At 32.5% G+C, this 18,199-nt stretch overlaps 1 protein-coding gene across 1 annotated transcript in view; it reads right to left on the bottom strand.

Moving 5' to 3' along the window:
- Positions 1–264: 264 nt before the first annotated feature.
- Positions 265–18,199, bottom strand: part of LOC118202338 (phytanoyl-CoA dioxygenase domain-containing protein 1-like) — a 40,134-nt gene continuing 22,199 nt past the window's right edge. The window contains exons 6-11 of the mRNA XM_035374500.2: positions 17,231–17,293; positions 15,299–15,320; positions 8,615–8,740; positions 6,909–7,022; positions 3,582–3,705; positions 265–429 (exon numbers count right to left, since the gene is read on the bottom strand). Coding sequence (XP_035230391.2) covers positions 381–429; positions 3,582–3,705; positions 6,909–7,022; positions 8,615–8,740; positions 15,299–15,320; positions 17,231–17,293 — 498 coding nt within the window. The 3' untranslated portion in view covers positions 265–380. The remainder of the gene's footprint in view (positions 430–3,581; positions 3,706–6,908; positions 7,023–8,614; positions 8,741–15,298; positions 15,321–17,230; positions 17,294–18,199) is intronic.

Genomic DNA, 18,199 nt, shown 5'->3' with positions numbered 1-18,199 from the left:
AAGATAGAATATTTTTGCAAATTTGTTACTCATCTTTATAATTCCTTCAATTATTCGGGTTCATTCTGATATGAATGCTCCCTATATTGATTCGGAGAAATTATCTTGTTCTAAATGGCCCATATCATTGTCATCAGGTTCCTTTTATTTTAATACTTTTATTTTAAAGAAAACCAGACAGTTTATTTTAAAGAAAACTTTTTGAAGATGCATTCCTATAACACAATCTTTATAGGAAAGCATCTTCAAAAAGAAATAAACAAATTGAAAATTTTACCTTTTATTGAATTACTAATAAAAATAAAAAAATAAAATGCATGTCCATTTACGATATTACTACATTCTTATAAATGATATTCTTTTCGTAGATTTTTCTCCCCTTAATTTGCGTAGACTGAAGGGAATGGTAGTACTTCTGTTGGTTGAATCCTGAAAATTAAAATTTATTAGTAAACGCTTAACTAACATAAAATGAATGAACTACAAATTTACAAATTCTTATTTAATAAATTTAGGAACATTTCTCGAGCGAAGTTAATGTTTACAAGATATGTAAGAAGATAGCCAATCTGTAGGTTACATTTTGACTTCGGTTAATTACCGTACAAATAGCTGAAAATTACTTCAGTAAATAAGTACAGTATCAAAAAGTAATAAGCATGTTTAAAAAAAAAAATACTTCAGTAAAGGAGTACAATATTAAAAACTGATTCGCATGCTTAGGTAAAAAGGAAAGCCAAATGGCTATGATGACAAAGGCTATGACAAAATTATCTTTTCTGACGTGAGTTATTCAGTTGTCAAGTACATTTTTGGATACTATTTTTGTTGCTTTCTCTATTATAAATAGATTAGATTCTTTAATTATGGGAAAGCACCTGAGTGTCATCTGCTTTTCTTATAGTAATTAATAAGCCCTGAAATTTAACTGAAGACTCTTATCATTTGTTAGAGAATAATAAAAAAAAATATTAAAAAAGACCAAACAGACAATATTTAGACGAAATAGTTTACTTATAATATTTATTTTTAAATATTAAACTCAATATTAGGACAGTTCTTTAGTTATGTGTCTAGTAATTTCATGTGAATTGTTGTCTTTTATCCAAGGCATCAATGTCGGAAATGAATGAGTTTTGCCGAATTGCTTTTCGACATTAATAAATTTAAAATCTAATTGTTTGTAGCTCAGAAAACTTTCAGTTACAGATAATGATCTCTTCACAACTACGAAAACTACAGGGGAAAAATGTGAGAAGAATCTGGATATATAATTATTTATATGCAATCTGGACATATAATTATTTTACTTTTTATACATAATTTTTGGTTTAACTTCCTCTTAATTTGCGAATAGAAAACCAGCAGACTGTTCTTAGCTTCCGTAAACAACCAGCCATGTTCTAATTTTGAAAGCTGTTCCCTTTCTTCGAGTTGCTTTATTAGAACTAACCGAGCTACGTATAAAAACGCTGAACACGGGAGTTCGACCCGAGATTAAATCCCAGAGAATGAGTTGGATCTATGGGAGTTTTTGTGATTTTTCCATATGTGTAACTACGCGCAGGTGGATTTAAAAAGAGTGAACATGAAGCTAAATTCCTCTTTTAAGCATACGCGATAGATTTTCCCCTCTTGCTGCAACTAATTAATTCTTATTAATACTTTTGTATAGATTTTAGACCTTGCTCACCGGTGAGGGTTATTATCTCTTACACAGCTTTCGTACTTTCTCAAATATTTTTAGTGCAATAATTTTACTATGATTTAAGCGATTCAAGGTAGTTTACGTCACCAGATTGATGCGGTTTCTACGGGAACCAAGAAAGGCATTGTCAAAGCAAAAGCTCGCTTATGGTCACATGGATATCTATGTGCCGACTCAGTCATTTTAAAACGCAATTAACTATAAATCCTGTGGGAGGATGCTACTTATGCTTACTTAACTGCTTTTGTTTAGTGATCTTTTCATGAGGATCATAATTGCGCCACCACTGTCTGAATGTCGACGAGGATGGTAAATAAACTTAGAGACTGAACTCTGCAACATAGAAACAAGATATGTTGCAAATGCAAAAGAGAATTTTGTTTCTCTCTCTTGCCAAATCTAGATCAGTTTATTTTTGGTGCGTGTGCTGATTGATCATCAAGCAGTCCACACAGACCCTTGCAACATTTATAGAGCAATACTAATCGTCGTGACTGAACCTGTGCCGTGAACATGGGTGCGAGCCCTGCTTTAATATATGCCTTGGTTGCGATTCCAATGCGTAGGCTTGCCTGGTTGAGTTCTTAAATTGCTATGGGACGTGTCGGTTATTGCTGTCGCAGGTGTAATTACGTTCATTGTTTGACAGTGAAGAGATGCGTGTTCTTGTCATAGCAATGATCACCAGTGTAGAAGAACCGAAGCTGGTTTGCTTTGCTGCTATAGTATAGTGGCTCCGTCTCTCGGTGAGGGTCTTAACTACACCAGTCCTACTTCTGTACCCTAGATAGTAAATGACCTTGAGGATCGATCCGAGGTTTGCGGCATAGAAACCAAGTGCGCTACCCTAAAAGCTTAATTTTGTGTTTTAATAACCATGGTTCGTGACTGGTTTATAAGGTATTTCTCCCGCTTCCCAGCGTGCCTTCGTGGTGTAACGGTAGCACGCTGGGCCGGTATTCCAGAGGTCTGTGGTTCAATTCCCGGCGAAGGCGTTGCTAATTTTTCCTCTCTCTGGCTCCAAAAAAATACCTAATGTCTCTACAGTGGCGCCCGAACTAAACGGGTTGCGGATGATGATTCTCCACACCCAGGACTTGGCGACTAGGTCCCCTAAAACCCTAGTCGCCCTTTAAAAAGGGAAGTATATAAGGTATTTCTCCCGCTTTCCAGCGTGCCTTCGTGGTGTAACGGTAGCACGCTGGGCCGGTATTCCAGAGGTCCGTGGTTCGATTCCCGGCGAAGGCGTTGCTAATTTTTCCTCTCTCTCGTTAAAAGAAAAAAAAAAAAAAAAAACCTAATGTCTCTACAAGGCTTAGGGCAAAGCAGGGAAAGCAGAGTACATCGGAAAGTTGTGTTGTACAGTGTGAAGTGGATGATCGACAGAGTACATTTGAAAAAGATCTGGTTGTGATATACAATATGAGAAGTACCATTTATGAGAAATTAGTAGTTTCTTTAAGGTGCAGCACTTAAAAATCTGAGAATTATTAATTTTTCTAGACTCTCTTAAACATGCAAGATTCTAAATGTGATATAGCAGTCATAATTCTCATAATTTTATATAGAAGTCAAAATAATCTTTAAAGTCCTACAATACTTTAGCAACTAAAAAAGAAACATTTATATTTTTATTAAAATTTAATAAAAATTTCATTTAATATCTAATCACAAATCAATTCTAACTATTCTTATTAAAGCATATTTATATAAAATATAAATTTTAGATATAAATACATACGTTATTTTAAGATAAAATTTGTCTCGGAATGTCGGATGTTTAACAAAAATCTATGAAAAGAAAACAATTACAAATTTGCTTTGAATATTGCCTCTAATAGTAGTGAAGATCGAGAAGGAGATCAATATTTACCAGTTTTCTTTGCTCCATTTAGCATCTTTTTCAACCATGTGGTATGTGTATACAGTTCGAGCAACATTTGTAGTATTTCTCCCGCTTTTATGTACAACAGATCCATGTATTACGACGCAATCCCCTGGGTCAAAATAAAGAAATATTTCAAATCAAGTGGATATTAATCCTTAATAAAGCAGCTGAATACATCCACATTCAACTTCGAACTATTAAAAGTAGATTGAGCGGGCTCTATTTGGAAAAAAAGTTAAATTTATAGAAAGTTGTGAAAAATTACCATCACATACCATCAGTGTAAAATAAAAGTGTCTATGCAAAATGCAAAAAGGAACAGAAAAGTGCGTGGTGTAAGTGCGATGTATCTTTTCTTTGAACAAAAAGGCACTAACTTCATGCTCACAAAAACATACCGACTATTTGCGATGAGAACGTAAAGGTAAATCTAACAATAAATTCAAAAGTTAAAGAAGTAGTGCTAGACTTCACAACTTAAGTTAACCTAACAAGCTGACTCAGCAACCTACACCGGCTCAAACTAACTAAACGGCCAGAATTCGTAGCCGCCACTATGATTAATAGCTGGAGGACAAAATAGCAAACGTACTCTACATTAGCGAAATCACGTAACTTTTTCACTTTACCCGTTTAAATGATCTCTTTCACTTACTTAATTTGAATCCTGGTGAGGAAATGCGAGAGTAAATAAGAGAATTCAGAAAAGATACTAAAATTAAAATAACTTGTTAGTGAACTAACAGTAACTCTACAATATAATTTGTAAATATTGAAATAAAAGTATGAGTTCTGACAACTACTAGTGAGTTGATGAGGGCCTTCTCAACAGCCTGATTCAAAGTAAGCCTGATTCAAGTATAAAGTAAATTTGATTTAAGGTTTAGATATTTTGTGCTTCGTTACGCAATAAATGGACGTCTGCGGCAGGACGCCGAGGAGCTTTAATTCAAAATTCATTACAACTGTGAAATAAAAACTTTTTAGTTTTTTATTTTAAATAGAGAGTATTACTGTTAAAAACTAAATGATAATTTCTGTAATCAATATTTGTTGACGTTCGAATTATTTATTAAGAAATCACTTTACCGACAATAATAATATTACTTTCTATTTTAGTAATGGATGAAATGAAACTCTTTAGAGGTTGTTTAAGAACGAATTTCGCTAACACTGTGCTTTACTCTCAACTTGATGATAAAGTGTAAAAAATAAATATTTTGGATAAACAGGTATTAGAGCTATTGAACGGAAAACATAATGAGTGTTCTAAAGAAGAATTAGCGGATATGATTATGATTTCGAGAGAGAGTTTTTGATCAGAAAGACATTTTCAAATTCTGGAGTCATACTTTATACGAGAGTAAGATTTGGGAATTTGAAGCAATAACAGTAAACGGAATTCTTTTCTAGATGTATACAAGCTAATGATGCTTCACCGCCTGGAAATCGATGAAAGAAGAGATAAACACTAAAGTAACATCTTTTATCTTTTTCTATGGGACGTATCAGGTTCTCATCAAAAGACATCTACGATATAATCCGTAACTAAATTAATTTTCAAATTATTTTAAACAGTCTCTAACCAATCTCCCGGACTGATTATGTATCGAAAAATGTATCATATACCGGTCGATTTCATATTGAGAAAAATTAAAAATTTTCCAATTTTTTCCCTGCTTCCTTAGATTTGCAAATTAGCCGAATTGGTATTTTTGTTATACACGGCTAAATCTGAAAAGTTGCTTAAAATAGTATTTAACCAGCTTTCTCCATGTTCATATTTTCACTTAACAAATACTTTTCCCAAAACACTTCTGTGATATTTACAAGCTTTAAGACACTACCCTCTGTTCTCACTGTGTTCTTTTAAATTGAAGAATTTTCCTCGGATTAAGTTTGTGGAAGCTTTATCACGCATAGTTTTGGGTTTATTTTCCGCATCATTACACTGTTTAATTACACTCACACTGCCATCTTCCGTTTCCTTTAAAATTTTATTTAATTTAAACTTTTATTTTGATGTTTTCTTCAAAAAATCCATTTTAAAATTTCAATTGTTATACGGCCACAATATACATTTAAAAGCACTAGGTAAGCAGAAATTACATGAAGTAGAAATTCATATTGGATGAATATATTTTTATGTTCGCATAAATGATGACATGAGGCTGGTTTTATCTAACCCCGTTTATATACTGCAAAACTATTTAAGGTACGCAGAAACATCCATTCGTATATACACTATATATACTAATACGTCTGTAAAATCTGTCTGTGAGAAAAACCTCGAAATTATATATTTGCGGTCAATCTAATCTGAGAATATTTGATAGAGCAGAAAGGATATGGCCAGCCAAAGGATATAATTCCCTCTTTTCTAATAGTCGCATTTTGGAAATTATGCAGTGAAATATGAATATTGTTGAGAAAAAGCAACTAAACAGGAAAGGAAATTTAAGGACAGAGTTTGGTTTCTAAATTTCTGTTTAAAAATATAATAATGTGCATGTCAGTCATTTGGTGTATAATTTGAATGGACGCTTTTCTGCATTAAATTAAGAACCTGAAAATTGCAGCAACTCTAAATCTTATTATTCTTTTCCAAACAAGTGCATTATTAATGTATTCTAGACCAAAAGAATAGGCAGAAACTGGTAATGGCGGTCTGCCTAACAAAGAATTTCAATAAAGTCGTTGTTATCGCTCTGGTGTTTAAGAATTTTGATTTAAAGAATTTAAAGAATTGAGAATTTTGATTTGAAATACATAAGTATTGTTTTAGTGATAAATTCAACGTATTTTGGTTATTATTTACGTCTGCTTGCTGTATAGTGGTACGTTGCAGATATCATTCAATTTCCATTCTTCTGTCACGAAGCTAATCGGTAACTATTGATAGCTAATTTGCGAATTTCAAGGAAAGATACAAAAAGTTATGTATTGCGAAATATTAAGGGGTCCTCTCTTAAGTTCGGAATTCCCCAAACTGGGAATGTTTGGGGGGCCCTTAAACCGGTTTTGTCTGTTAAACCGGTTTAAGGTTAACATAAATCCAAATGTGTTAATATTTTTTGTTTATCATATTTTTTGGAGCATACAAATTTAGCTGTGTTGTAAAAGTGGTAATAGGTCTATTTCATGTGAGTCAACGTAAATGTTAGGATATATGTGATGTGTTCATTAAAATGAGAAGGTTACTGTACACATTGGCACATCCTTTGGGCTATTTCCGCTATTCTCCCATTTCTTGCCAAAGGGCAGAAAACATCTTTTTAAAAAGGCATGAATTATAAATGGTGTTTCAGTTACCTTTCTTAGCTGGGGCTGGAACATATTGGTCATCATCATAATGAGGTAACTCTCCTCGAAGAATTAACAAGGGCTCTCCATCTGGATTTCTGACAAACCGTTGATGAACAGGATCTATAAAAAATGAGAATGTGGAATGTATCATGCTTTAGTAAACTAAATAGGTATTTTAGCTATAATTAATATTAATATCTTGCAATGATTAGAAAGGGGTAAGTCTTTTCCCAATGCAATAAAACTTTGAATATAGCATAATAACTGCTGTGTTATCAGCAAAGAAAACGAAAGACTATCAAAACCCTTTCTTAACTGCACTTGAGTTTCACATAAAGAAGTGCGATATTTAACATTTGGAAATTCATGTTCAACGGGAGGGGCAAATCTACGTACCTGGATGTCTTAACAAACGATATATTAAAATAAAGAAACGGGAATTTAAGTACTAAAGTGAGCAACTCTGCGCATGACTAATTAGAAACTGAACTCAGTCTACCGAATGTGATGATTGTATGATATAATCTAGTCTGGAATTATTTTTAATTGTCCCGTGAATGTTGCAGCCTGTTTACTAATCCTGACAACTTGGCTAATTCTACAAAGAAATTATGGTACACTTCCCAGTGATACAACAAGCCCGGACTTCAACGGATCTTTTTTTTTAAAATGCTTAACTTGCTAAACATTGAGACTGAACAGGACGTTGCTATCCAACACCTGAAAGATTATTCTCATGGGTTTCATGTAACTCTGAATTCAGTGTTTGTTTATAACTTATTACAGGGCACTATCACGAGGCAAGATCTAGGAATTAATATAGAACCAATGATCGCTGAAGCAAGCAGTACAAAATGCCTTCTTCTCGATCTCACTTGAAATTACAGAAAGAATGTCACAAAGTACACACAGAATATAAATTCGTATTTTTAAGAAGAATTTCATGCTTTAAAATTTCAGATTCATTGCTATGTTGGCCCATTGAAGAACTAACACTAAGTTCATTAATTGCATCTGCTACATTATATAAAGGCTCTAAAATCTTATAAATCATTCTATATTTTAACGAATTTTTACCTGCATAAGGCATCAATATTAACTTTTGAGTTAAACTGACATCTGGTTATAGATTTCCGTGATGTTAATTTAACATTAGACATCTATGGTCATGGTCATGGTAATATTGCTGTAGAGAAATAGAATGTTTCTGTTTACAATGTTGGTTTTATTAAAAAAATGAAACCATATATAAATGAAAGTGATATTTTCGATCTCCACTGAAGTGTAAAATTTATTGTTGAGTTCTTATTTGAATACCAATGCTGTAACTATTGATGATAATTTCATGCTAATATTTCTTGAGGTTTTCTATAAGTACAGAATAATTAAAAGATTCTATTTTGTAACTTATATACATTTTACTTATTTATTTTCATTACTGTAATTATCATCATTTTTGTTTACATAGTGGACTAATTGATGAAGATATATTTTTTGGATAATTTAAATCAACATATTATATTTTATCTTGTAAGTGAAGATACGATGTTAAAGCATTATTTTTGAAACTACCACTTAACGTAAGCACAGTTTTCCAAATTTTCAAACAAACTAATCTGAAAATAATTTGGTGATGAACATTTCTACGTAAAAGGGAGTACTACATTAAAGAAATCTATAATTACAGAAAATCTGGTAGTTGCTAATACTACCTTTATGAGATCCTGGAACAAACCATAGACAACCATTTTCTACAGTAGCATCCTCTAGAGGAAACCAAAGCCCTATGCAGGTTGGAGGTTCAGTGTATAAAAATGTGGAATCTTGATGAGGTCGAACTAACGAAAATAGAATTTAGAATATAAATAAATGCACACACATATTCAGTACTGAAATTCAGTATAGAATTTGAAAGAAGAATTTTCAATGACAAAAGATAATAATTAAGCAGCTGATCGATTTCATACCTTAACCTTACAGAAGATGACTTGAATATAGTTATTATATCTTTTAACATGAAAACATTACAACTTACATAATTTAACAAAATTAAAATGGTGACGCATTTTTCCCATTATATTTTAGTTACATCTTATTTTGTAACAATTATTCTTAAATTTTATTGAATTTAATTTTTGTCCTTTATAATTCATTAATTTAAATTTTGTTCTGTTCTTCTTCTCTCTTCCTGATACTTGTTCAGACCTGAAGGTTTTGCAAACTTAATGACGAGGGGCGTAGTTTAAAAGTAAGATCTTAATTATGAACCGATCGGAGCTTGCATAAGTTGCTGCGAAATTGCTTGTTTAAATTGCCATCAGGAACACGAATGAGATCTCGAGAGGTATCGACTGTGCTTAGTAAGCTGTTAATAAGTTAATGATATCTGTGTTTGAACCGTTACCACCAAAAAAGCAAGGCCTCCCTTCTGCTGCAAGTGGCGTCACTAGAGGAGTAACTAATAGACATTAACAAGCAGCCACAATTTTTTCGGTGGTAATGAACAAATCCACTTCGTGGTACCGCCTTCTTGTAGTTTTAAGGGAAGGACATTTTTAAAAGATTTCAAAATGTTTTGCTTGGTAATAATCTGTTTAAGAGTAGCTTATACTTGTTGTATTCCTACCTGCAGAGGAAAATTATCCAAATATTGAAAAAGTCCCCTTGTTTTCATTTTCTAAATCAGATTTGATGCGCAGAAAGTGGTTACGTACTATCAAAACATTCTAAGTTATGTATGATCAATTTTTTAACATGCATGCTTTTTTTTAATTGAAAAAAATATTCTAATTCGTACATTTAAAAAAATATGTATTTCTAGATTTTCCAAAGATTAGGCCTCACTTATTGTTGCATGATTGATATTGATTAGCGTGTGTTATTTTGAGTTCGATAAAATCTGAAATTAATCATGGTGAAACATAAATTAACATATAACACCGCAGTTAGTCATTAATTCGAAAGCATTTAATTAAATCTGTAATGAAATGTGTTGAGATATAATTAAAATTTTATTCATAAATTCGTAATTCTTTCTGGAGGCTATAATGAAGAAAACTAAGAGGAATACAGCAAAAAAGAACGCTTCACTAAATGCAGAAACAATTCAAGTTTTATGTATAGCCCTTACAGGTGTTCTATGTGCGAACCCTTTGTTGCCCATAAACTATTCCCCATCAATGCGGAATTCCAGTTCCTGCCAAATTCTATTCAGCATGGTACTATCAACGACATTGACAGCACTCCACTCTCTGTGTGATCTTTTCACGCAGTTCTGCCACACGGCAAAGCAAGTACGAAAACAAGATCTTTTACGTAGCCCTACAAGGAAAAGGTCACGGTATTTAAACTTGTGAGCGTAGGGGCTATGGTAAAAGAGGTACCTCATCTTCGGAATCTCGCCTAATCCAAAGAACTAGTAATTGTGTGTTAAAGTAGTCATGCACATCGCACAGACAATGTGGTGGAGCTCCATCTTGTTGGAAAACAAAGTCGTCATCTTCATGTTGCAATTGCGGCATTAACCACAATTGTAGCATAACCATGTACACTACACCCGTCACTACAGTGCACCCCGGGGGGAATTCAATTGCAGTACATTCATGCTCACTACACAGGCCATTGTACTACCAATTGCTATAGTAAAGAACTTTAATTGCTTCTGTATTTAGTGCAAAGTTCGTTTTTTTGCTATACTATTTTGAAACACCAGAGATAATAATGAGTAACCTGGTATAACATTTAAGTAAACAATAGACAAGCGAGAAACTTCATAAATGCGCAGAAGAGTTTCTATGCACTAGATACAAGAATTCTGAATCCTTCAAATTTGAGAGCGTTGAATGTCTGCGCAGACGCCGCGAGTAGTATATATACTGGATAAGCATTTTCCCGTTTCCTAAATTTATTTCTGAATGCATTGCATGGAAACATGAATTTTCATTTTATATTGAAATTATCTGTAAGATTTTCCTATGAATCTGTAGTGGTAGTCGATATTGAATTTTTCCACCTTTTTAGATTTGTGAAAAACATTTTGTAGAATCAGACATTAAAAGAACAATCGAACATTTTGGTGAGAAAAAAGGATCTTCCGTAAAATTTAATTTGGTTTGTTCAAGGCTTCTCATGTGTATAAATTTTTTAGAAGTATGCCACTTCCAAGAACAATTTAGCCCATCAGCTGTCGAGCGGTAAAAGTCGCTAAGCACTGGTAGTTCGTTCGGTCAAGGATTCGAATTTCAGCGAACGGGCTGACTGCATGGGCATTTTCGTAGTTTTTCCCATATGTAACGTGTATAAGAACCAGTTTCCCATAGCAAGTCCTTCTACGTAAGTATCCCCCCCCATAGGCAGATACTCCTCGAGAGATTTGCCATACTCAAATAAATCAATCTAAGAATAATTTATAGAGTATGTTCTGGATTTAATACTTATCACATTAGGCAATGCCTTTTTTTCTTCCCTATCCCAGTTAAGTATTATTTATCAACATCCATACAATAAAGGTTATCCTTTGTTTTTTATCATGGATTTTGTTCATATATTTAAAAATATAAGAAATAAGTGGCTGAATCAAAAAAATTGTGAACAAGTGTTTTATTATCCTGATTTTGAGAAATTACCATTATCCATTGCCTCATTTAAATTTTTAAAACTGCTTTATGAAATAGATTAAAATTCTTTTATAAAAATAGGCATATGGGTTGTATTTAAAATCATTCAACCCATCAAACAACCTATAGAGAGACAAAATGTCAGATTTAATAGCATTTTTATCAACTATGTTACTGTCCGCCTTTCTACTATTGATAAGGAGAATCATGTTTCAAATTATATCAGTACTGTTTGTTTCATAAAACTGATTTATGACTGGTGGAATATTATTAATATTGAAACACCTTCTGAAAAAGTTAGAGGTTAAATGGTCCATTACAAATGGCAATGTTGCCTAGTAATTCTTTGAACGAAACATTTTTAGAAATATTTTTTTTATGGTTAGATGTTTGGAAAGCTAACGCTTCCACAACAGGGAACTTTACTAAGGAAACCGTATTTTGCTGTTTCCTACTACATATTTGCACACTACATATGGATTATTAGAATTATTTAATATTGTTTTCATGAGTTAGGATTTAAATATTTCCAAAGAGGAAAGATACAAACAGACACGATAGAAGAGCTGTTTAGTAAATATCGGAAACTTGCTGGTTCTCAGTACCTAATATCAATACGATAAACATTTAAAAGTGAATCAAATTTAAGAATGCAGAATTTTCGGCCTAGTAGCGCATGGTGATAATTTAAATGACTGCATTGGAGAAGATTATGTTACAGATGATATCCAAAAGGTTTTAGATTTATGCACAGAATAAAATATTTCTGAAAATTATTTTCAAAATATTCAAAATGTATTACCAATCTTTTGACTTATATATATAATTATTGATTGTTTATGACTTCAGAAACACTCGAATATGATTCCTGCTCTAAACTAATTGTCCTTGACAAAAACACAAAATTAAGTGGAAATTAATTTTATATGATATTTAGACAAATTGTTCCTCTCTATAGATGTTGTAACTGCAATAACTTATGATTATGTCATAATATAAAAATTATTCAGCTAAGAAAATGAAAAAGTATATTTGAAGCAAAATAATCAAAGAAATATCGCTATAGAGTTAACGTCTACTTTTATTGATGAATATGATTTTTTACTAGCTGTAAAACTTGTGATAATGGCCATTCCAGAAATGCTTTATTAAATTAATTTTGAAAACATCTACAAGTTGTTTTTAAAAAATTATTCTACTGAAAAATGATCACATCCCTGTAACAAAAAAGGGAAAACTGCAAACTATGAATTTTAATAGCAATTAAAATTTCCTAACAGTAACTCATTTTCTTTTCAATATATTTTCTAAATAATATACATGCTAATGGCAATTTTCAAAATGATAATACTAGGTATGCTATTAATATCTGCTACTACTGTATTAATGTGTATGATTATTGTCTGATGGGAAATGACAGCGGTATTCAGAACGCTATAAATTTCATCCCATGTATAAATTGCTGTTCAGTTTGCTAAACATTTTGCATCATTTTGTATAAATAATGATTAAAGGAAATTATGTGCATTGTTTTTAATATATTTAAGTATAAAGCTATGCAGACTGTATATTTTATAAATGAAAGACATATCTTACTCTCTTATGTTTGCATATAAAATGTGAGCAATAATGATTGTGAAAAACTATGTGATCTATATTATAGAAAGTCTATTATTCACTGCGCTGAAAAACTTCAGTGAATTAGATAAAATAATATTAAAGAAAACTATGAGTATTGTTTATTAAAGTTTTGAATATCAAGCTGAGTATATTATAAATTTTATAATTTAAAGACATTTTATATGATTCTGAAACACTTAAGAATTTTGAAAATAATTTTGTAGTAACTTGTTTTGGTGCATGATTCTATTTTATTATTATTTTTTTTGCTTGACCTAATTATGAATTGATGTCGAGTCTAATATTTAAAGTATCTAAACATCAAGCTGTTTAAATAACCTTTTTATGAATCATATAATATTTTATGGGTTATTTATTTGCTTATCAAGGAGAGGTATTGCAACAAATACTGTGAATTATTTAAAAGCAACTTAAAATTTAAAAGTTAATTTATTAATTCACTAGAAGAAACTTCAAATGTCTTAATTTCAGGAATGCTGAAGAAAACATGCTTAATTAATAAACTGTTCATATCGATATTGGGGGGGGGAAGGAGATCAGCCTTGTTAACCAGCGAAACAATTACATTTCTGACTTAAGTAGGTGCGAGCGCGTTTTTCCTTTTACGCACTGCTAGTGGCATCACGATCGCAGTGTCAAGGCCTTGTTATTTCGGTGACTGCGTTCTGGCCCCAGCTGTTTGTAGATTTCAGTTTTAAGCTATTCTTGTAAATACTGGAATTGTGGCATTAAGACAAACTGTCTGTTTAGTAAGTTTTGCATGAAAGGAGTTTGTTTTAGTTTACGTTATCATTTAAAATTTTGTAAAACGCTAGTGTGTCTAATAAAGTTCTGGTTTGATTTTACATCTGAGTTGTATTTTGTATTCCCGGTCAGGCAGTACTGGTGGCGATATCTCAACAGGCGCCGGCGCCGAATAACTTTTGTGGATAAAGCAAAGTTACTTCACACCACAGAAGTTATAACTTTACTTATCATTTTTTTAAAATAGTATTTTTTAAATGTAGTCAGCTCATTATAAAACTTTGCTCGTCAAGTTAATTACTTTGAGTTGCTACAAAATTCAAAGACAAGAAAGGCGAATGCAATGCGATGGCCGTTAGCTCAAGATATTTTAGATTCATCTCCAATAGATCCCAAATTTTTAAATCCGCGAACTTTGCTAAAATAGCGGGCAGAAAGCGACAGAAAGCGAAGTCCTCGTTTGCGCATTACGTATATGCTAGCTATTGTAACATAGGGTCCGTAAGATCTTTTGCTGCTACCAGGTTAAGAGAATTTATTATTATTGCTTGAATTTGTGCATATTTTCCTATTTTTAATAATCTTAGGACTACTTTCATACAAGGATTATTTATAATTTATAATAGTACAAGAATATCGAAATAAACAATGTTTATTATTACAGGACATTTTACTAAATATTTCTAAACATAGTATACCGACACTCAACTTGAATTGTCCCGACACTCAACGTAAATTAACCCTTCACAGTACAGCCACTGTAATGTATTAATTTCACCAAATTAGAAAATAGATGCAAGACTACCAGCCTTCAACGGTTTCGTTATGTTACTCGCCTATGCTTGAAAAAATCTTTTAAGTTCTGAACAAAACCTATATAGTCCATCCAACATAATAAAGAACTAGCCCAACTAATAACAATAATCAGATTGACGAAAAAAAACAAATGGCCATAGAAATAATTATTATCTATTTCCAATACATTATGGGGGCCCACCAGCGGCCGAGCGGTAAAGTCGCTGAACACTGGTAGTTCGGTCCGAGGTTCGAATCCCGCGAACGGGCTGGCTGCATGGGTGTTTTCGTGGTTTTCCCCATGTGTAACGTGTATACGAGCCACTTTCCCTTAGAAAGTCCTCCACGGAAGGCATCCCTCCTCTTAGGCAGATAGCCCTAGTGTGCTTTGCCATAATTAAATACACTACCACACCAATACATTATGGGCTTTAAATAACAAGAAAATGAAACTTAATAATTTTTGACATACATTTGGAAGACAATATTGAACAGAAATCATAGCAACACAACCACTAGGTTTATTGAACAGTATTAAAAAGAATAAATAAATGAAAAAAGTGAGAACGGGAAGGGGACGAAATAATAAAAATATTTTACCTATTTCTCCAATTTTTGGTTTCTGAAAGAAGACGTGTGAAATTAGGGCAATTTAACTGAAACGTTTGAGTTACAAGATGCAAAATAAACGTCTACATTTTTACGTAACTATATAATTAATATATGACAAAAACTGTACACAGAAAAAAAAGCAAAGAATTTTTAATACACGATATCAAATTTATTTTTAAATATACATTTCTTATTCTGCACTTTAAAATCTAAATTTGAAACATTGTTAACGTATCTGTAACTACAGGGGGCGCGTACACATTTTTAGAATGATTTCAATAAAGAATTAAGAAAAAAGCTAATGTTTTGGAATACAAATTTATGGCAGTAAAAAAGATTCCGTAAGGTACTTATAATTGCCTCCCGATTCGCTTACAACGTTGTGTTTCGTGATGAAACTGTTGTGTTTCGTGATGAAAGCCGGTTCTGCCTTGATGCCAGTGGATAGCCGAGTGTTGGTTAGAAGGAGGCCATGTAGGCACTTGCAGCCTAGACGCACTGGACCTACACCTGGAGTTATGGTCTGGGGAACAATTTAGTATGACAGCAGAAGCACTCTCGTGATTATTCCGCGCAATCTGATAGCAAATTTGTCAGTCGGGTGATTCAACCTGTTCTGCTGCATTCATAAACAGCATTCAAGGGGATGTTTTCCAACAGGACGACATGTCGCCTTAGCCTGCTAGATGGCAAGTTCTTTCTCCAACCGAGCATTCATGGAATATCATGGGACGACAACTCCAGCGTCATCCACAACCAGCATTAACCGTCTCTGTATTGACCGACCAAGTGCAACAGGCACTGAACTCCATCTCCCAAATTGAAATCTGCACTTGTACGACACAATGCATTCCTGTTTGCATGCTTCCATATAAAATAAAAAACTGTCGGAAACACCAGTTTTTCACCTCTTTAACATTTGAAATAGCTCTTCTCGCGCTTGCTTTAACCTGTGATCTTGAAAATTTAATCAATTAAATATGTTGCCTAGACAAATGTATTGCCGAAATTCCATTATTCTACAATAATTTTTTCTTAGTGATATTTTTTCGTCAGTGTACATTTATTTTCGATTATTAGCTATTGTTTTAATCAAAACGAGAGAGAAATGTTAGCGGTTTAATCAAGAGCCTCTCGCTCTTATAATACCGATTTTAATCTTATGAGTTTTTCACGCAAAATTTAATTACTTAGTAAATGGACTGATATTTTCCTCCAAGGAAAAAAAAATCTACAGTAGAATAAAAACTGTTATTAAAAAAACTGAAAAATCTAAATTTTAAACTTTTAAACTACTTAGTACCCCTTTAAATTATCCATGTGTAACGTGTATACGAGCCAGTTTCCCTTAGAAAGTCCTCCAAGAAGGCATCTCTTTCTTCAGTTTTGCCACAGTCCCTCTCTGAGCTGCGCATGCTTGTTGGCAGCAATGATCAAAGGAAGGTGCTGGCTCAATAAGACCGGGTTCCGGGTGACCACGTTGCACAACTGAAAGGGAAGACGGCCGTGTTCGGCGTATGGCTTTGGCGCATCGTACTGGATCTGCAGCAAAAATTCGAGCTGCAGTTGGCACCACAGAGAAACAAACCATCCATCTCTGAACTGGGCACATCTTATTTTTTTATAATTCCAAGATTTTTTCCTTCTGCGATCCATTGTTTAAAGTAAACACATTCCTCACATATATAAATTTCCAATAATTTATGATTAATCTAATAATTTGGTATCATTTCATTAATTAACAAAAAGGCTGTTTCAATTCATTTAATATGATCCAGCTATACATTTCCATCTCCTGAAATATTTTAAACATATTAAGATATTTAACGGCACAAAAATCTAACAATTTTCTAACAATATAATCTTTAATAGATTACAAAGATGATAAGAATAATAGATGTAATAATCATTATTACTAACCTTAAAAATGATCATACTTTGAGTGACTACTGGATCTTTGTACTTAAAGTTACGTAATAAGTCCTAAAATAAAAATTATAATCATTATTTTACTAGTTATTAGATTATTTATTAGTTCAAGTAATAGTCCCACAAGTAAAAATTAATTCAAATGATGCACTTGTTTAGATTGTAATATGCTTACATTTTTACTGAGAACTAAATAAAATTACTTAGAACTGGTAACAAATAAGGTGTCCAGATTTCGAAGTTCGAAATTCGGGACGCTTTTTGCATAATTATTCTACTTTTTTTGTACAAATAAATTATTTTATTAATGTTGTTCTGATCGAGATGGTATGTAGGTCAATATATATGTAAATCAAAATAAATAATTTTTGATTTATTTTTTAAGAGTGATATATAGTATTTTAATACGTAAATAAAAAATAAATCAAAACGCAGGATTGATTTTTAAACAAAATAATAAATTCGTAACCCTTCTAAATTATTTTAATAGAGTAGCCTTATATTTCTCTGACGCATGAATATTTCTTGGAATACATATATTTTTTTAATCTTCTTGTAAAAGTCCGTGAGATTTTCGTCAAAATTTATTTGGTGATTAACATATCCTTCAAAGCGTCCACTTTTAAGCTGTGTCTTTTCACTCGTTCAAAAACTGTTCATAATGCTAAATGCTAGTACAGTTGCAGCATTAGTGCAGATGCGTCTGCACATATCCAGAACGGATGTGAATGTATATGAAAGAGTTTGTTGAATTTAAACTTCTAAATGTTCACTACCTCAATTTCCTACTTAATGGTAACATAGATGGAATAAGGATACAGTTGAGTTATCAATCAATTACATTCAAAATAAATCAGCGTACAAATATATAAAACCCTTTAGTTATAATACTAGTACTCGCAATTTGCCAGCCAAAATAAAAGTGGAAATGATCCTGACAGCATTTCAAAAAGTATGACT

Source organism: Stegodyphus dumicola, chromosome 8 (genome assembly GCF_044657685.1).
Source record: "Stegodyphus dumicola isolate Sdum_Otavi_A_Nest chromosome 8, ASM4465768v1".
NCBI classification, from domain to species: Eukaryota; Metazoa; Arthropoda; class Arachnida; order Araneae; family Eresidae; genus Stegodyphus; species Stegodyphus dumicola.
This window is presented reverse-complemented; position numbering and strand designations above follow the sequence as displayed.